Source organism: Heterodontus francisci, chromosome 24 (genome assembly GCF_036365525.1).
Source record: "Heterodontus francisci isolate sHetFra1 chromosome 24, sHetFra1.hap1, whole genome shotgun sequence".
Taxonomy (NCBI): Eukaryota; Metazoa; Chordata; class Chondrichthyes; order Heterodontiformes; family Heterodontidae; genus Heterodontus; species Heterodontus francisci.
In genome coordinates, this window is record NC_090394.1 from 47,494,992 (window position 1) to 47,516,418 (window position 21,427).

General features: G+C 42.1%; 1 protein-coding gene across 12 annotated transcripts in view; it reads left to right on the plus strand.

Moving 5' to 3' along the window:
- Positions 1-21,427, plus strand: part of rbfox1 (RNA binding fox-1 homolog 1) — a 1,351,350-nt gene that overhangs the window by 1,219,386 nt on the left and 110,537 nt on the right. For all 12 annotated transcript variants that reach the window (XM_068056115.1, XM_068056118.1, XM_068056113.1 and 9 more), the window contains one exon: positions 1,834-1,887. In XM_068056115.1, coding sequence (XP_067912216.1) covers positions 1,834-1,887 — 54 coding nt within the window. The remainder of the gene's footprint in view (positions 1-1,833; positions 1,888-21,427) is intronic.

A 21,427-nucleotide genomic window follows, 5' to 3' on the forward strand; every position in this document is an offset into this window, starting at 1 on the left:
CTGGCCTTGTGACTTGTTTATAGTCATAGAATATCAAAGTCTAATTGGGAACTGTTTTCTCCTGTGTTGAAAAGGCAGGTTTACATCTGAGGGGCTCAATATTATTTGAGGAATAAACACTCTATTTCCTTGAAATCTGCCTGTTATAATTTCAGCAACTATCATCGAAGAAAACAGCTTCCTAATTACCAATCTTGTTCCATGACAAAGTCCTTGTTTACGATTCAAGTTTCATAGCAATATTATAACTATTCCTTCCTTGAGTATAAGTTTGTGCGGTGGCATGACCACTGGCATTAGACTGTGTAGAAACTCTGGAGGGTATAGACTGTTATCCTCTTCAGCTATAGAATCAATGCTGATGTATTCTTTTAATTAGCCTGACAGCTTTTCTAAAACTTTTTCATTCAAATCTAGTGAATCTTCATTTTTAGTGCAAAGAATAGCTTTTGAAAAATAAGGTGTATCAAATAATTGCCCCCGCCATTTTGCCGCACTTAACCAATTCCATCATCTCCTCCACCCTGCCCATGTCACCCCTCCTATGTCACCCCCTCTGTCCCTTGCCATTCCATCCTTCCCATGCCATTCCCTCCCATGCCAACCCCATCCTACTCTTGGCATCCCCATCCCTCCCATCAGTCCCATCCCATCCCTCATGGAACCAATCTCTCCAGCCAGGGTAACTTTGTTTTGGGCTCACCTTACCTTCTGCTGTTGTTGTTCTCCACCAACCCCCCCCCCCCCCACCCCCCCCACTCCACCCCACTGCCATCACTGCCACCACCAACCATTAGCAGCTGCACATGCATCACATGCTCCAGTCCTCCCCATGCTCCACGTGCGCCAGGCACTGTCCACTGTATAAACATACCAACAGACATGCCGCTTAAGATGACCAATCAAAACAGTCTGGGCAGACTAAAACTGAATATTATTATTATAGACATTTACAAGGGAGCCACTATCGAGAGGTTACTGTTATATCACTAAAGCCATTAACTTTCTCCTGCCTATCTGTACACATAACATACATAAAACTTATTTATACATTTACAGGCATCAAATTACTGGTGATTCAATGAACTTAGAAGCTCCTTGTGGAATGCATAATGTAGGATTTATGTTATCAGCAAATGTACAATATTGTGCCTTATGATTGCTAGTGACTTAATGCTCCATATTTTGCTGCAGCAGAGCAACAAATGGGGTCTGCCATTAGTTGAATTTCCCTTTGCACATTTAATTGCAATGATATTTTGCACTGCATTTGCTGAAAGTACAGGCTGATGATGGCTCAGTGAGGAAAAACGGGCATCTGGGTCCTAAATGAATAATCACACTGAAAGATTGTGAAATAAGCAGTGCAAGGACTGAGAAGGAAGTGTAAATTATAGTGGATGAATTCAATGACAAATCAGGTACCGAATGAGAAATAAAGAGAGGGAAAGAATGATTGGATTAAGAGAGAAAGGAAAAGTTTATAAATTAATTTACATTTGACATTTTTAAAATCTCTAATAACAATTCACACCTGAAAGAATGAGGCTCCACATTGTAATGGTGGACTGTCACATCTTGGACTGCAACTTTTGGATTTAAGCACACATCTGCCCTCACCTAAAGTTGTGGTTGCATTTGTGCATAAATTACAGTGAGCACCATTAGCCTCACCATTATTTTGATAACAAATCATGACTCTTTTTTGGAGTGTGATACGTGTTTCATTACTGTGTAAAAATTATAATGAATAAATCAATATTTTTAAAAAGGAGTTCTACCCTCTGATTGCTGGTCTCCACATGATATAAAGTCAGTTTCTTCTCTCCTTAGGATGGAAATTAAATCCAGTTGTGGGTGCAGTGTACAGCCCTGAATTCTATGCAGGTAAGACAACTCTTAATCCAAAGCTTTCACTTCAATGCCTTGTACAATCTGTTCGTGTCACAGGTTAAGTGGCTGGTGACCATTGCATTTATTCCAGAAGCGAACAGGTTAATAATTTTACAGTGAGTTATATAGATCTCCTTCATAAGTAGAACGTACATGGTGTTCAATAAATTCTTATGTATCAGGCTATTTTTGTACAATGTAGTTAAAAATTGAAAATAATTGCAAGTGGAATTTTGACCTGTTACAGTGCTTCTATTTTTTTTTACAGTATAGTAGCACCCAAAATGCTTAAGGACAATTGTTATAACTTTTGAGCATGGCAGATGATGCAGTTATGGAGAATATCTATCTGTTATATAATTGTGATACAATTTTAGAGAGATATGTCCTGTTTTAATGAGTTAGTGTATGCATAAATCTGCTGCATTTGTTGACCAGCTTGCAGTTCCAGAGCAGTATTTGCCATTTTATTCCTCAATCTGTAAAGCACTCTGAGACATCTTTCTAAAGATATGTAAATGCAGGTTGTTTTAATCAATATGTTGCTGGTGCACTGCAATTCTTAAGAGTTTTGATGAGGGAATGGTAATGATGTGGCTCACCATTGATGAAAGAATGTACAGTTGCTTATTTTAAAACTGATATTCATTTGATTAATTTACGTAAGATGGCTTCCGCCTGTGCTTCTATTGGTGAAATACTTGCTAGACATTCTGGAACTTTTAAACATTATGGTATCAAAGTCTTGTGACTTTTGGATTATACATATCAGCCTTATAGTTCTTCCTCCACCTGAAACAAAAGATTAAATGCCTTATTGGCTAAGCATCTATTTTACTCCTTGTTTAGTTTCTTTCTTTAGTCTAACTATAATAGCATATTTTTCCTTATTTCAATTTCCCCAACACTCATTGAATATGAATGTCTGTGCTCAAACCGACCAGTGATAAGCTTTCAAAATTCAAAGCCCTGACTTTAATCTAGCTGTCCCTGTGGGGACGAGGTGGATTCAGGTTGGACGCCTGTTTTACACCCCATCCGATTTTACTCATCATATAAACCTTGCAAATCTTGATAAGAGTTTTGAATATTCTGGATCTATTAAATCTCTGTTATAAAGAATTTTCAGATTGCTTGATTTGAAGTTCAGATAAAGTATTTGGATGTAGCCACGGGAGATGTGAAGCTGATCTGTTAGGTTCTCACAAGTAATGCAGTAAGTTCTATTTGTCAGTAATCCTATTTTTGAAGTTCCTGATGATGGATTTTTGCACTCTTATTCCTACTATTTTACAAACATTTCAAAGTTCAGTGCAGAACATTTAAAACTAAATAGTGTTGCTGGTTACATATCTGAAATGTATTAGTTGCTAAATATATCGAACTGTCCTCAGATTGTTTCATTGTTTGGTTCATAGTTATTTTTAAATTAAATTAAATTTTAGAACTTCATATCAAATCGGCCAATCAAAGAATTAAACAGATGTAATAGATGCAAATGGAGTAGTAGTTATGACTTGGTGAAGTATCTGTACTGCTATATGAAAACAACTGGTGGTCATGACTTGTAAGGTAGTCCTGGAGCAGTTTACGTAGAGACTTCTCCATCGAAACTAACCTAGCACTTGCTTAACTAAGACTCAAACCTGTCACATAAATGAATACAGATTATGATCATATAATTAGGCTATGTCTACTTTTTGTTCTCTAAACATATTTAAAGGTGAATTTGTGAAAATGATCTGAACTGATCAATTTCAACACTGATGGGATTAATGCTTCAGAATTGATGCTCAACCTTTGCCATTGTGGTGGCATCATGTCACTTACTGAAATTTGCCTTATGTCAGTACATATGGCTATACTTTACAGGTTGCTTGAAGTAAGTTGCGCTGTAATCCATTTCACTTGAATGAATTACAGAATACTTCACAAACATAGCGTGTGGTTAAAGTCCTGAAAATCTTTCTTTCGAATAACAGAGAATGTTGATGAAGGGAATGTGGTGGATGTTGTCTAGATGGATTTTAAGAAAATGTACCAAATAAAAGGTTAGTTAACAAAATTGAAGCTCATAGATTAGGAGAGTCAGTGACCAACTGGATAAAAAATTGGCTTAAGTACAAAAAACACCGAGTCGTGGTTAAGTGGTTATTTTTCAGACTGGAGAATGGTAGACAGTGATGTTCCCCAAGGGCCAGTGCTGGGACCACTGTTTTTTTGCTATATCTATATGACTTGGATCTTGGAATACAGAGTAGAACCTCAAAATTTGCCAATGACACCAAACTTGGAGGCAAACAATGAGGATGATATGAACTGCCTGCAACAGGACATAGATAGAATAGCTGAATGGGCAGACAGGTGGCAGATAGAATTTAATATAGACAAGTGTAAGGTGATGCACCTTGGCAGAAGGAATAGGGAGAGGAAATATATACTTAATGGCACAGTTCTAAAGAGCTTGCAGAAACAATGGGACATGGGGGTGCACGTCCATCAATCTTCGAAGGTAGCAGGACATATTGAGAGAGTGATTAGCAAAACATATGGAATCTTGGGCTTCATAAATAAAGGCATTGAATACAAAAACAGGGAAGTTATGCTGAACCTTTATAAAGCTCTGGTTAGGCCCCAACTGGAATATTACATCCAGTTCTGGTCACCACACTTTAGGAAGGATGTGAGGGTCCTTGAGAGGGTGCAGAGGAGATTTACTGGCCTGGTTCTAGGGATGGAGGGTTTTAGTTACAATGTTAGGTTGGAGAACTGGGTTTGTTCTCCTTAGAGAAAAGGAGATTGAGGGGAATTTTTTAAAAATTCATTCATGGGATGTGGGCATCGCTGGCAAGGCCAGCATTTATTACCCATCCCTAATTGCCCTTGAGAAGGTGGTGGTGATCTGCCTTCTTAAACTGCTGCAGACCATGTGGGGTAGGTACACCAACAGTGCTATTAGGAAGGGAGTTCCAGGATTTTGACCCAGCGACGGTGAAGGAACGGCGATATAGTTCCAAGTCAGGATGGTGTGTGACTTGGAGGGGAACTTGCAGGTAGTGGTGTTCCTTTGCATCTGCTGCCCTTTTCCTTCCAGGTTGTAGAGGTCGTGGGTCTGGAAGGTGCTGTCTAAGGAGCCTTGGTGCATTGCTGCACTGCATCTTGTAGGTGGTACACACTGCTGCCACTGTGCATCGGTGGTGGAGGGAGTGAATGTTGAAGGTGGTGGATGGGGTGTCAATCAAGCGGGCTGCTTTGTCCTGGATGGTGTCGAGCTTCTTGAGTGTTATTGGAACTGCACCCATCCAGGCATGTGGCGAGTATTCCATTGTACTCCTGACTTGTGCCTTGTAGATGGCGGACAGGCTTTGGGGAGTCAGGGGGTGAGTTACTTGCCGCAGGATTCTTAGCCTCTGACCTGCTCTTGTAGCCACGGTATTTATATGGCTACTCCAGTTCAGTTTCTGGTTAATGGTAACCCCCAGGATGTTGATAGAGGTATAAAATTTAATAGAGGTATAAAAAACAGGCTTAGATAAGTTAGTCAAGGAAAGAATGTTTCCATTAACTAATGGTACAAGGGCTAGGGGACACAGATTGAAGGTTTTGGGAGAGAGATGAGGGGGAATGTGAGGAAGAACTTTTTTACGCAGTGCGTTGTAATGGCCTGGAACTTGCTCCCCACAAGGATTGTGGAAGCGGAGACAATAAATTATTTCAATTTGATGGACACTTGAAGGAGAGAAACTTGCAGAGCTACGGGAATTGAGCGGGGGAGCGGGATTGACTGGATTGCTCCGTGGAGAGCTGGCATGGACTTGATGGGCCGAATGGCCTCCTTGTCTGCCACAAATGATCCTATGACTTATTGATGTTTTAATAATTTAATATAAAAATGCGATAATCCTGCTTCAGTCAGCTGGAGAAGAACCCCCTCTTGAAATATGCCTTCACTAAAAATGAAACTCAAGCCTCTCTGTTATCAAAAATATATCTGCAACAATTTGTCCAAAGGCCCAGAAGTTGTGAATCAGGGCATCTCATGATGAACACTATGAATTGGATTTTTCCCCCTCATTTTTATTGTGCCACAAATTGCTGAAAATGCAAATTGGTAACAGCAAGGGGAATCTAGGATCTCATGGATGTCGAGTCCAATAGTCTTTCTTCTTAGCCAAGGAAACTTAAGGATGGAGAAAGAAATAGTGGGAATGACAGAGAAGGGACTTAGGTGAATTAGAGTCAAATTAGATATAGAAATAGAAGTAAAGTGAAGGGAAGAAAGATTGGATTAAGAGGGAAAAAAAGAAACAGAAAGGAAAAGTGAGCAAAAAACATTAGATTTATAAAACATCTAGGAACAACTTACTACCTGCAAGAGTGATACTGCACAGTTTCTTCATTCCCTTCCTGAGCCTCCAAGGTTGAATGGCATGTCAGGATCATAAATCATGTCATTACCATCGTCCTTAAGACATGAATTACCAGCCCTAAATGACTGCGGCAAGATAAATTTATATTAATGGCACAAATTTAGCAATTTCATGAGACATAATGGGGAGGCTCAAGGTTCAGCCCAGGACATTGCTGCAGGAGTTCCTTCAGCTGTTTTAATAATGACCTTCCCTCCATCGTAATGTCAGAAGTGGGGATATTTGCTAATGACTGTAAGGTGTTCAGTTCCATTTGCAATTCCTCAGATACTAAAGCAATGTTTGCCCACATGCGGCAAGACCTGGACAACATCCCGGTTAAGGCTGATAAGTGGCAAGTAACATTCATGCCACACAAGTGCCAAGAAATGACCATCACCAACCAGAGAGTGTTTACAGCTGCCACCTTCTGACCCCCCCTCCCCGACAACCCCCTCCCCCCCCCAAACCCACCTTGACAATGGCATTACCAGCATCAAATCCCCTACCATCAACATCCTGGGGGTTACCATTAACCAGAAACCTAATTGCACCAGCCACATAAATACAGTGGTTACAAGAGAAGGTCAGAGGCTGAATATTCTTGAATGAATAACTCACCTCCTGACTCTATAAAGCCTTTCCACCATGTACAAGGCACAAGCCAGGAGTGTGACGGAATATTCTTCACTTGCCTGGATGAATTTAACTCCAACAGCACTCGAAGCTCAACACCATCTAGGAAAACCAGCTTGCTTGATTGACACCCCATCCACCACCATCAACATTAATTGTCTCCAGCATTAGCTAATATGGCAGCAGTATGTATCATCTGCAAGATGTCCTGCAGAAACTCACCAAAACTTCTTCAACAGCACCTCCCAAACCTGCGACCTCTAGGCATCACCACTACCTCCAAGGTCTCCCCCACAAAGTCACACACCATCCTGTCTTAGAAATGTATGGTCATTCCTTCATCGCTGGGACAAAATCCTTAAACTCTACTTCACAGCACTGTTGGAGTACCTTCACCACATGGACTGCAGTGGTTCAAGAAGGCAGCTCACCACCATCTTCTCCTGGGAAATGAATGCTCGCCTTGCCAGCACTGACCACATCCATGAATAAATAATAAAAAAGTTGCTTTGACCCTTTCTTTGAGTAACAATTCAACATACCAGCCATCATGACTTGGAGCTCCATATCTGGATGGTTAAGTATTAATCTGGGTTCACTGTTGCGCTCTTGTCTAATGATGCAAGTAATGCTTTTGCAGACAGAAGTGTACAACAAATATAATGAAGCCCATGTGACTATAAGAAGTGTGATATAGAAGACTATAGGCATTTGCAAGACTCGTTTTAGGTGCCTGAGTAAATTAGTAATTCAACCCAATGAGAGTCATTGTAGCTTGCAGCATACTTTATAACATCATGATGAAAAAAATGTTGCTACTTCTGGAAGCTGAAGGCAATGATGATAAATAGGGTATGGAAGGTCCTTCTTTCCCACAGCATGAGATTTGTGCAAAGGAAGGAAAGGATGTGGAACAGGACAGACAGTATCCAGAGAAGGGAGGGCATGACTGATAGCCCAACACTTTCAATAATAAAGACTGGCTCAACAAATAAATTCCCTTTACACTTGGTCTGTTCTCCTCCACACCCTCAAAAGGTTGATGAGCAATAAAGACTGGCCTGGCCTGCGACACCCACATCCCATGAATGAATAAGTAAAAGAAAATAAGAAGAGATGGTAATATTTTTTGGTTTTGGCAAGGCTAATGGCAAAGTGGGATAAATAATGGCAGGCATCATGAATTCACAATTATATTTCCACCAATTTCTTTTTACTCTCCTGCCTATTGTCGTCTTACCATTTCTACATTCTGAGGGAGACTGTTTAGTTGCATCCCACTTAATCGTCCTGCCACATACCATCAGTAATTTTCCACCCTCAGATGTCCTGAATCTGATGCCTCCTGCATTACTTGCCAGCCCTTTCATATACATACTATTTGTAAATGTCCTCTCCCAGTAGAATATCCAATTTGCACCTGAACAAAATCAGCCTTTTTCCCTTGCAACTTTAATAACTGGTGTTGGTAACATAGAGTTACAAGTATGATTAGTAGAAAAAAATATGCTGGCTCCTAATTCTCCACTGAAAAAAGAGACTCTTGTTTGTCTTCTATTTATGAAAATGTGGAGTTTGATTATGCAATTTCAAAGGATATATAAGTTAGCTTGACTATAAAAAAAAATTAATATAGTTTGTCTCTGAATAATTTTCTGAAATTGTGATATTCCTTGAATATAAAAACAAGCTGGAGGTTTTTGCTGTTAACTATTTGCTTCGCTGAACATTTTTCTTTTCTAATGAGGCTATTAATATTTCCCTGGGTGTCAGTGTTCTTGCTCAGTAATGTGATAACTACCTGCAGTGATGATAAAACTGATATCTATCAACCTGCAGGTAGTTGGTATGTAATTGGCAGCATTCTGTGACACATTCAAGAACTGCTGGAAACAATCCCCCTGCATTATTTATGTCACTGTGGAAACTTAAAGAGGAAAGTATTCGGCATTGATATTTAAATGCTGAACATTCACATTAAACATAAATCTAATAATGAAACTGAGAAGAGCAACCTAATCCAGAACAGAATATTGCATTTGATATCTAGGGCAGGAACAGAGGTGGGCAGATTCGGAATTTCCTGATTTTGGCCACGTGCCAGTTCCCCACCATGGTGCTGACTCCTGGCCATTTTCCTGGAGGCCTGATTGGGTGAGCAGTGGCTGCCCACCCGCAAGGCGGGCAGCTTGTTAACGCAATTAAAAGGCCAGTTAAGGCCATTGATAAGAGGTCGACTGGAATTTTCCAGTTGGCCTGTTGGCCCCTACAACATCAGAAGCATGGCAGATGCTTGGAGGCCCCCTCTCAGTGCCAAACTGTGGGTGGGGGGTGGGGGCAACACTCCAGGATCACTTTGAGCTCCCCCCCCACCCACAGACTCCATATGTATTTGGCCATAGCTGTGGCCGCTGACCACCCTGTGGAGGGGCACAATGGGGGTTCAGCAGCTGTGGCCATTTTTAATTTTGAATATTTTAAAAGTGCTGAGGGGGTGCTTCAAGGTGGAGGCACCCTCCCTTTCCCTTACCTACAATGGCAGGCTGTAGCTCCTTCTGTGCTGTAGGGCCTACTGTTGGCCCTTCAGCTGTGTAAGCCTGCCCACCATCCTTAATTGGACAGTGTGCACGCCCTTGGGCCACTAATTGGCAAGTCCTGCAAAACTTGCTGTCGGCTTACTGCTCCTGACAGGTGTGAGGTCGGGACACGTATTTGATCTGGACATCAGGGTCCTGACCCCAAATGGAAAATCTTGCCCTTGATGTCTGGGTTCAGTTCACACTTGTGCAAAGGAAATGCAACAACCTTTCTTCTCTGGTATTTGTGTGTTTTCTTCTTTTCTCACTTATGAATCAAAATTAGCAGTGAGCTGTGGCAAGTGCATTCCCTTGATTTTTCCTCATTTTCTCCTTATTTATCTGGAGTTGCTGATTCACAAACTCTAGCAGCTGTCCTGTACTGTGACCAAGTGACAGTGCTGCACCTACACATTGAACGTCCACAAGGCTCTTGACTATGGAGGGTATCCTAGTTGAGTAACTAAAAATACTTATGTTCATATTCATGTACTTCACAACAGGGGTTAATGGATATAGTCCAGAGCTGAAATTCTGGTTAAATGATCTCCTGCTTATTTCATTGGCACTGAAGGAAATTGAAGTCCCCACAACACCAACTTAGCTGAGATCAGTTAACACAGCACAGTTCAGACATGAAAGCTGAGGATTTTCTTGTCTGTATAAGCAAAATAACAAGGGCTGTGTCCTACATTTTTCCATATTAATCATGGTGCCTTTCTTCCGTGTTTCAAATCCCAGAAATGTACATGATGTTCCTTCTACCCACAGCTCTTTATAAGTGTTTGCACTTCTGCTGGCCTGTATTATTTAGTACCACACAAAATAGTCCATTTACCTACTGCGTTATTGAAGAAGCGTTCAAAATGTATTTCTAAAGTGCCATTCATAGCTTTTAGCTACATGTGCACAATTTAGAAAATTATTCTGCATATATTTAAAATATTAATGTTTTCCTGCGATTTGCTAAAGAGCTTTTCAACTCAGTTGGTTAAATAATGAAAAGTTTAGCAGCTTGCAAAAAGAAAAGTAATATATTTGAGGAGAAACAGTTGATTTAAGACACCTTTAATCTTCATAAATAAGTAAAAAACAGAAGGTTATATAAAGCTGTCAGGATAGCACTGATGAATGGCGATTTCAACAGTTCTCAATTGTCGGTGAGGACACACGCTGCAAGGCTTAACCACATTGTACATCATAACTGCCAGCTCATTTTTGTGATTAAATATTCAGTCATAGCAGCCTGTATAGCTGTAAAGCTTAACAAGATTCCTGTGATGCACTGCTTGAATATACATAACTCACTTCCTAGGACACAGAACTCCCCATGCAACAGAGAGAGCTAAAGTATGAGAGAGGGGAAAGAGAGAAAACTGGAAGTGGGTGAAATGATTCGTAGACACATGATTAGTAGAGGAATGGAGTAATGTAAGATATGGTTATGCCTTGTCAATTTCTACAAGACTATTAAGTCAAAACTGAAAAATAATCATGTAAATTAACACAAAAACCTTTTAGAACATAGTGAGATTCCAGATCAATGGCAGAAATGATGCTTCTCTGGGTATTTTCAGCATTTTGCTTATTTTACAAACTCAGCGCCTTCAAATTAAAAATATGATGTAGAATATTTAGTTTTAACACATTTAAGAAAAAGATGTGTGTTAAAATTCTCGTAATTATCTAAAAGTGAATGACAGGAATTTTTTTTAAAAATGTGCTTCAAAATAAATATTCCCTTTGGCATAATACCACACTCTTATTATTGTCATCCCTCTCCCCCCCCCCAAACCCCCCATACATTTCTGGAACTCTGCTACTCTTAACATCAAAGTCATAACGCTTTGTGTGACTGAACATATGGATTAATGACATAAACTTCTTGATCGGTGTGGTTCAGTGGACCATGAACCCTCTGCAATGAGGAAAATTATTGGAAACATTGTCCTTCAGTATCAAACTGGATTTGTTCTGTGAAATGATGAGGATTTGGGCAGATCCTTTTGAGTTTTGAAATTGATATCCTGTAGGATATTATAGTGAAGGATGAAAGTGACTCATATCACTGATTTTTTTTTTCACTTTCAATACTAGACTTTTAGCCCAGTCCAGGGACTGGTATTATTTATTCCGACATACAAGTTGCTGCCTAAACTAACATTACTCTTGTGGCTTTCTTGCAGTCGGCACCAAACAATAACGGCTTTAATTTTTACATTGCCTTTGACATTAAAAACATCCCCAAAACATTCCTCAGAGGCATAATCAAAACCCACAATACTGTTGTGCTCAGCAATTATTCCATGATGTAATCAGACATCAATCAGATGGAGCTTAATTTCATTAATTTTAGCGAACTGATTACCATCTTCCCATGAAATTTCTGCTTTGTGCTACTTTAATGCAATCCTTATTGCAATTCGAGAAACAGGTTAGCCACAGTGTTAAAATTTTGCAACTTGGATTTTCATGGGAATGCATTAACGTGTGCTCTAAGACTAGAAGATAGAGGAAATACAATTCCCATGTGTTGCTTGTGTCAGTTGCTATATAATGAAGTGCTTGACATCATTATATTTCTTATTGTTTCCGATGCATCATCACAAAAACATTTTCATTGTTGTGTATTTCGAGTAACGGCCAGTGAATGACGAGATACCAGAGCATATGATAGGGTACATTTTGATACAGGTACACTTTACTCACAAAAGTAAATTCAACACTTCCCTGAAGTGATGTGTTGTTTGCATCATAAATATGGACAGCTCCAAGTGCAGATTTGGGTGTATGCAAGTGACAAGCAAGTGGCAAGAGCAGAAAATTGCACGTAGGTTTAAAGGGATGCAGAGAATTAAGTGGGAACTGTCAGAATCGGGGAGGTAAAAATCCTTGCAGCTTTAGAAAAGGCTCAAAGGTATTTCAGTTGTCAGCCTTCATCAAGGCTGAAGGACAAACGGCCGTAAAAGTGAAAGGAAACCCAATATGTAGGTATGAGTCTGAGAATTGGAGCTTCGACATGCACTAAACCTCTGCCAAAGCGACGTGTCTACACCTCTGTCTGAGGTGTGGGGTACGAATTGCCTGACCTGACTGGTATTCCAGCATTTCTCCTCCTCTTCTTCCTCCAAAAAAACTTAGATACAGTAGGAACTCCAAGAAGAACAAGGATAGCAGACACAAGGAACACCACCACCTGTCCACCTCCAAGTCCACCCCATCCTGACTTGGAAATATTTTGCCATCACTTCATCATTGCTGGGTCAAAAATTCTGGAACTCCCCCTCTAACGGCATTGTTGGTGTACCAACACCACAAGGACTGAAGTGGTTCAATAAGGCAGCACACCACCACCTTCTCGAGGGCAAGCAGGGATGGGCAATAAATGCTGGCCTTTCCTGCACCGCTCACAAACCCATTAATTAATTTTTTAAAAACTCCAGAGGGAAATTCATTGCAGGCTGTTGTGAAACTGTAGGACAAAAAAAAGTGGCACCAGAGCATTTGCCAGATAGGTTTCTCAAAATCTAAGTGCAGCTGAAAAAATAGTGCAGAAATGGTTCAGACTATTAACTGTATTTTCTTAAATATTCTTACTGTACCTTTTAAACATTATTTATACACACAGCTGTTTCACCGACAACCCCGGACACCTATTTATTCATGGTCATAAATCTGTTCGGGTGTACTACACATACAAAGATTGCAAAGTTGTTGCAGTGGGGTCCAAATCATTTTTTCATATTTTAATGAAACTCCCATCTGTTTCAAGCAGGCGTTTGTCCCATTGTCCCTGCCTTCAGAAATGTTTAAAATAGTCAGAGATCCAATGTTATGGATCAGATTCAAGATTGAATTTGTTTGGCAGCTGTTTATTGGGCAAACCCAATTAAAATATCTAAGCTACTGAATCTCATCAGGATATATTTAACCCACCTGCTTAAAATATGTGTGGTCAATATGCTTTCCTGGGGTTAAAACAACCAAACAGCTTAGCAAGAACCCTGGAAACTGACACCAAAAAGGTAGGTAAACTTTTTTTTACATTCCTCTAGTGTCCACCTGCATGACCTTCTAGGGGTCACTATTTAAAAATAAGGGGTCGCCCCTTAAGACCAAGATGAGGAGAATTATTTTCTCTGAGGCTCATAAGACTTTGGAATTCTCTTCCTCAAAAGGTGGTGGAAGCAGAGTCTTTAAATATTTTTAAGGCAGAGGTAGATAGATTCTTGATAAGCAAAGGGGTGAAAGGTTATTGGGAGTAGGGAATGTGGAGTCAAGGTTACAATCAGATCAGCCATGATCTTGATGAATGGCGGAGCAGGCTTCAGGGGCCGAGTGATCTACTCCTGCTCCTAATTCGTATGTTCCATTGGTGTCCATCTGTACAGACCTTCCCCCAGTATCCACCTGTATTGACCTTGCTGCCGGTGTCCACTTGTACAGACCTTCTCCTGGTCTCCACCTGTATTGACCTTCCGCCCCCGGTGTCCACCTGTATGGACCTTCCCCCCGGTCTCCACCTGTACGGACCTTCCCCTCGGTCTCCACCTGTACGGACCTTCCCCCCAGTCTCCACCTGTACAGACCTTCCTCCCAGTTTCCACCTGTACGGACCTTCCCCCCGGTCTCCATCTGTACAGACCTGCCCCCGATGTCATCTCATACAGACGTTTCCTTGGCATCAGCCTTGCTGGGCATTTTCTAGACATTTCCTGGCATTGGCCTGTACAGGCAGCATAATCACACAGTCCTGTGTGGACATGGTGCCAGCATTGGCCTGTACTAATAAAACCTAGAAACATAGAAAATTTATGGCACAGGAGGAGGCCATTTGGCCACTCGTGTCTGCAAGCCAAAAAGGAGTTATCCAGCCAAATCCAGCTCTTGGTCTGGAGCCCTGTAGGTTACAGCAATTTAAGTACATATTCAACTATTTCAGGCAGTGAATTCCAGACTCCAACCACCCTCTGGGTGAAAAAAATTCTCCTCAACTCTCCTTTAATCTTTCTGCCAATCACTTTAAATCTATGCCCCTTGACCTTTCTGCTAAGGGAACTACGTCCTTCCTATCCACTCTATCTAGGCCCCTCAAAATTTTATACACCTCAATTACATCTCACCTCAGCCTCCTCTGCTCCAAAGAAAACAACCCCAGCCTATCCCATCTTTCCTCATAACTAAAATTCCCCATTCCTGGCATCATCCTCATACATCTCCCCTGTACCCTCTCTAGTATGATCAGATCCTTCCTGTAATGCAGTGACCAGAACTGTTTGCAATACTCTAGCTGTGGCCTAAGTTCCAGCATAACCTCTCTGCTCTTACATTCTATGTCTTGGTTAATAAAGGAAAGTATTCCATATACCTTCTGAGCCACCTTTATTACTGTCCTGCTACTAGAGATCTATGAACATGCACTCCGAGGTTCATCTGTTCCTATACACATCCTAGTATTCAAATATTTATTACGTATTCTCTTGCCTTGCTTGCCCTCCCTAAATGCATTACCTCACATTTCTCCAGATTCTATTCCATTTGCCACTTTTCTGCCCACCTGACCAGTCCATTGATATGTTCTTGCAGTCTACAGCTTTCCTGCTCACTATTGACCACGTGACCAATTTTTGTATCATCTGAAAACTTTCAGCAATTCTCAAGATCGGCAAACTTCTTAATCATGCCTCCTACATCTAATTCTAAATCATTGCTATATATCACGGAAAGCAAGGGACCTAGTACCTGCAGAACCCCACTGGAAACTGCCATCCAGTCACAAAAACACCTGTCAATGAGCTAATTTTGGATCCAACTTGCCACTTGTCTTTGGTTCCCATGGGCTCTTACTTTTCTGATTGGTCTTCCATGTGGAATCATGTCAAAAGCCTTGCTAAAATCCATGAAGACTACGTTAAACGTGTAACCCTCATCGACTCACCTCGTTACCTCTTCACAAAAGCAAAACATAGATACTGTTCTGTATCAACATTGCTCCAAATTTAACTTTCTATTAACTAAACTCTTGCCATCCCCACTGATGTTGAACCTGCTCTGCAATCTAAATGGGAGAATTATGCCCCAGTGGGAAGTGTCATAATTACTAAAACACTACCAGAGGAAGTGATTCAATCATTTAAATATGAAATAATCTCAGTACAGCGCTAGGGCGTCCTGACTACAAATTTTCTGAATATTCTCCACCTCTCCGATCTATATAAGGTTAGAATTTCTTTTAGCTCCATAATAATGCCTGCGGGGTACATATAAGTGTTTGATTAATTTTATTGGTAACAGCTTTGCATTAGCAGGAGACATTCAGTGAATGATCAATAATCACAACAGATCCCTTTCCATTTCCGTCTTTGCTAAGGGAGAGCTCTTCTATGTTATGCATGTTTGGTGGTGTTGTGTGAATAACCTTACATTTATCTACATTTTTAAAAATTTTTTTTTAGAGATACAGCACTGAAACAGGCCCTCCGGCCCACCGAGTCTGTGCCGACCATCAACCACCCATTTATACTAATCCTACACTAATTCCATATTCCTACCACATCCCCACCTATTCCTATATTTCCCTACCACCTACCTATACTAGGGCCAATTTATAATGTCCAATTTACCTATCAACCTGCAAGTCTTTGGCATGTGGGAGGAAACCGGGGCACCCGGAGGAAACCCACGCAGACACAGGGAGAACTTGCAAACTCCACACAGGCAGTACCCAGAATTGAACCCGGATCGCTGGAGCTATGAGGCTGCGGTGCTAACCACTGCGCCACTGTGCCACCCATTAAAATTATTTACATTTAAAATACATTAAAATTATTTGCCCATCCTTAGTGCATGTTCTGCACTACTGTATATATCTGCATAGTTACCTTAGTAAGTGCAGTACCAACATTTTACTTAGCACATTATGGGGGAAATTCAGCTTTCAAGTGGGCTTTAAATGACTGGCTGGCAGAATGTGCCAGCCTGCTGTCGATTTAGTCCCTGCGGGAGGCTTGATCCATTTTGAGGGTTGGACCTCATTAGCATCAGGATGGTGGCCTTGCGGCCAAAGAGCGAGGTCCCCAGGGCAGCCCACTGGCTGCAGGCAGTATCATGTGATCCACCAGGTCTCTCTACCACAAGATGGTGGGACCAAGTCTTGAGGGGAGTCCTGGGGTGGCAGTGGCCCAGGCTGGTGCTCATGGAGCCTGGAGGAGCACTCCTGCATCTCCTGGCCCCACGAGAACACAGAGTAACGCGTCTTTGAGAGTCTTTTGGGCCAGCCTGCCAGCTGGTACTGGTTGGAGCATGCACGGCGCAATCTCCGTCCACTTCAACCCAGAAGTACCACTTGAGGCCCTATGTACTTCTCAGCATGCTGATCATTTTGAATTTGTTTATTATCTGAAATGGGGCTTCTCCCCATATCCAACGGTAGTAGGCCCAGGGAAACCTTGCCGTAGTAACAGCAACTGTGGCAAGATGGTGGAAAATCATTGCCCACCATTTTCGGTTTGGTTACTGTCCTGTTTCCTCTGGGTGGGAGGCCTGAAAATTCATTGTCGTATTTTCCAGCTTTTGGAATTCTACCTAATTATTATGAGAAACAAATGGCTTAAATATTAAAATTCTGTTAGGATCTCTTAATTACTTTATTACAGATCTGCAAGAGAAGACATTTATTGGCTTATTAAAGCTCAATAAAGTCTTGAGACAAATTGAATCCTGCCACTTTTAAGAAGTATTTATGCAGAAAAATACTGAATGATAATCTGTTAGTTGTTCTAACCTCATAAGGTGCTGTGATACGTATTTCATTAAAAAAAATCATGTAACATTTACAGAACATCACAGTGATTACTAAGATTGTGATATCAGGAGCTGTCACATTCTCTGAGCTGAAATTGGTTATTGATTTTTTCGACTTCATTGTTTTGTAAGCCTGAGCTGCTTTGATTGGTAGAACTGCAGATTTATTTCACGCTATTTAAATAGGGAGGATTTGCTGCCCTACTGACAGATCTAGTGGGGAGAAATTCATTTGTGTAGTACCAATCGGTACTCTTCATTAATAACATTAATGCACTATGCAGGTAGCGACCCATGGCACTGTCTACCCCCAGGGAATCAATGTACATCTGTGTAGTGGCGCTACGTGAATGAATTTGCCATTGTCTATTTTGTGTTTTAGAGATATGGTTTTAGATTCTACACTCAATTACTTTGTTTCAGCGCCAGTAGGCTGTGTTTACCTTTAAGTTGACTTATTAACTAAATCACACGATCAACGGTCATTAAGTGAAAACGTCGAGCTTTAATGTCACCACAAAATCGAGCAGTAGAGTAAGCAATACAAAATGGCCGCGCCTACATGAAAATAGCTCCCAGCCACAAAAGGGTGACAATGTGTAACGGTGTGACCTTTTTCTCGTCCTCTATATATCAAATTTCCTTCTTGCATTAATTAACAATGCCAAAAAATAAAAACTAATCAGGCTGAATATATGCAAACAGCTTCTTCGCATTAAAATGAAATCCCAAGTGAATATAGGTGTTCAACGAATGCAACATCATAAACGTAAGAAATAAAAATGTCTTTGCACAAGGCAATCTAAACATGTGCATAGGAATCACAGCAAATGGTAAGCATACTGGGCATCCAAGCACATTTCACAGAGTGGACTACCCTACAGCTGCTAGGGTTTATTCCATCTTCAAATATTAGCAATAAACCTGAAGTATAAAATCTCCTAGCTGTTTCTGGAGGGGTCTCTGTCAAGTTGACTGTCTCAAAGCAGGCCCCAAGGGAACAGGGGTAGTGATACTGGTAGACGACTAGCTAGGTGTGCGAAAAGCCGGTGCTATAGGATCAGGGGCCTGGGCTGGGGGCTGCTGCAAGACTGGATCAGATGGCTGCATCAGATTGGAAGCCTGTGCTGGGGACTAGGCAATACAGACTGGATTAGGCATCGGCATCTCTACATCGGGGGAGAGCTCAGGGATCTGTCCCGAAGTCAGTGATTAGGGCAGGATCGGGGAACTCATTGTAGGCCAAATGGTTTGCATAGTTGACTGTGTAGTTGACAGTATTGAAGATCGAGACAGCTCATCTGTTATGTTTGGGTTTGCAGGAAGGGGCTGGATGGGTGGGGAGAGTTCACCATGGTTGGTAGAGCCATAGCTGGAAGTGGAGCAGATCACAGAGCCAGGGCAGAAGAAAGGGACCTTGTAGCATTCATATCTTTTGACTCGATAAGTTTGTGCTGCATAGCTGGGAACCGATGAGCTAGTGAATATTGCACCAGCCATTGTCAACAGAGGTAACCAAGTAGCGTTGGCAGGCCTGCGATTTGTTGTGATCGGCATGAAGGTAGATTAGATCACCAATATCAACTGAGGTGAATGTTGGTTGCACTCCTAGGGCAGGCCTTGATTTCTGGGTGATTGACATGGCGGAGCCAATTTTGAATCTCAATAACCCTGTCATCGGACAGGGCAGTCTGCAAGTTGCTGAACTGGTTTCTCTGTGTCCATAATTCTCTTGCAGAAAGGCCTGGGAATGAAGGTGGGAGTTGAGTCATGCAGTGGCGATAGGGCCAAAGGTGTGATAGGGCCTCCAGGTGGTTCTTGGCATAGAAGCTTGCCCTCCAGTTCCCATACTACCTTCTCTGCTACCAGGTTCTTGTTGGTATTCTTCGATCTACCGAGCTCAATGGCAGTGAGGTGTTCCTGAAGCAGCTCGTCTCCCAACAGGACGGAAAACCCAGGGGCAGGATCAGCCTGTATGACAGCTTGCAGACCATCTAGTGGACGAAACACAATACACAACTGGAGGAAAGCATCCCTTAAGGTGTCATGGTGTTTATTGGCAATGATGCAACAGCTGTGTAAGAAGTACCATCTACAAGATGCACTGCAGCAACGCATCAAGGCTCCTTAGACAGCACCTTCCAAACCCATAACCTCTACCACCTAGAAGGACAAGGGCAGGGGATGCATGGGAACACCACCAGCTGCAAGTTCCCCTCCGAGCCACACACCATCCTGCCTTGGAACTATATTGCCATTCCTTCACTGTTGCTGGGTCAAAATCCTGGAACTCCCTTCCTAACAACACTGTGGGTGTGCCTACCCCACATGGTCTGCAGCAGTTCACCACCACCTTCTCGAGGGCAATTAGGGATGGGCAAGAAATGCTGTCCTGGGCAGCGACGCACACATCCATGAATGAATTAAAAAAAATGACGCTCTCGTACAACTAAAATGAGTTGTCGTTCATGCTTGATAATGTCAGCATCAAATGAGATGCTAACCACCTCTCGAGGGTCACGCGATGATTGGGGGACAACAGTCTGTGGGATGATCTGAAGAACAACACAAGCATGGCAGCTAACTGTGATCCATTCAATGGAGGTATCCATGTCAAGTGGATAGAAATATTGGTGGGTGATCGATTTGAGTTGATGATGTGATGGATGACCAAGATGCAGGTGGAGAGCGGTGATTAGGCCTTCCAGGACATTACGCAGAGTAATAATGCATTCTCTGGAGGAGGCAAGGGGCTCATTGCACCGAATAACGAGTAAATTATCCTGTGCAATGGTAGTAACACGGAGGTAGTGTTGACATCATGAATGTTGGTAAGCTTCTTTGAAGGGCGCATACCTTGCAACAAGTGGGCATGCATGTAATGAAGGAGGGGACATTCAGACATGATAGTTAGCCATGCTGGCCTGCTGGTGAACGGGAGTTTTGTTGAGCCTGTCACAATGTCATCAGTGGATGTGGTCTACATGGATTTTAGTAAGGCATTTGACAAGGTCCAGCATGGCAGACTGGTCAGAAAAATGAAAGCCCATGGGATCCAGGAGAATGTGGCAAGTTGGATCCAAAATTGGCTCAGTGACAGGAAACAAAGGGTAGTACCCAACAGATGTTTTTGCGAATGGAAAGCAGTTTCCAGTGGTGTTCCACAGGGCTCAGTGTTGGGTCCGTTGCTGTTTGTGGGATATATTAATGATTTAGACTTAAATGTGGGAGGCATGATTGGGAAATATGCGGATGACACAAAAATTGGCCGTGTAGATAGTGAAGAGGATAGCTGTGGACTCCAGAATGATATCAATGGTTTGGTTGAGTGGGCGGAAAAGTGGCAAATGGAATTCAATCCAGAGAAGTGTGAGGTAATGCACTTGGGGAGGACAAACAAAGCAAGGGAATACATAATAAACGGGAGGATATTGAGAGGTACAGAAGAAGTGAGAGACCTTGGAGTGTATGTCCACAGGTCGCTGAAGGTGGCAGGACAGGTAGATAGAGTGGTGAAGAAGGCATGTGGAACGCTTTCCTTTATTGGCCAAGGTATAGAATACAAATGCAGGGATGTAATGCAGGATGAACTGTATAAAACGCTGGTTAGGCTACAGCTGGAGTATTGCGTGCAGTTCTTTTTTTATTATTCATTCATGGGATGTAGGCGTCACTGGCCAGGCCAGCATTTATTGCCCATCCCTACTTGCCCTTGAGAAGGTGGTGGTGAGCTGCCTTCTTGAACCGCTGCAGTCCATTTGGGTTGGATATACCCGCAGTGCTGTTAGGAAGGGAATTCCAGGTTTTTGACCCAGCGACAGTGAAGGAACGGCGATATAGTTCCAAGTCAAGATGGTGTGTGACTTGGAGGGGTACTTGCAGGTAGTGGTGTTCCCATGTATTTGCTGCCCTTGTCCTTCTAGTTGGTAGAGGTCGCGGGTTTGGAAGGTGCTGTCAAAGGAACCTTGGTGCATTGCTGCAGTGCATCTTGTAGATGGTACACACTGCTGCCACTGTGCATTGGTGGTAGAGGGAGTGAATGTTTGTAGATGGGGTGCCAATCAAGCGGGCTGCTTTGTCCTGGATGGTGTCGAGCTTCTTGAGTGTTTT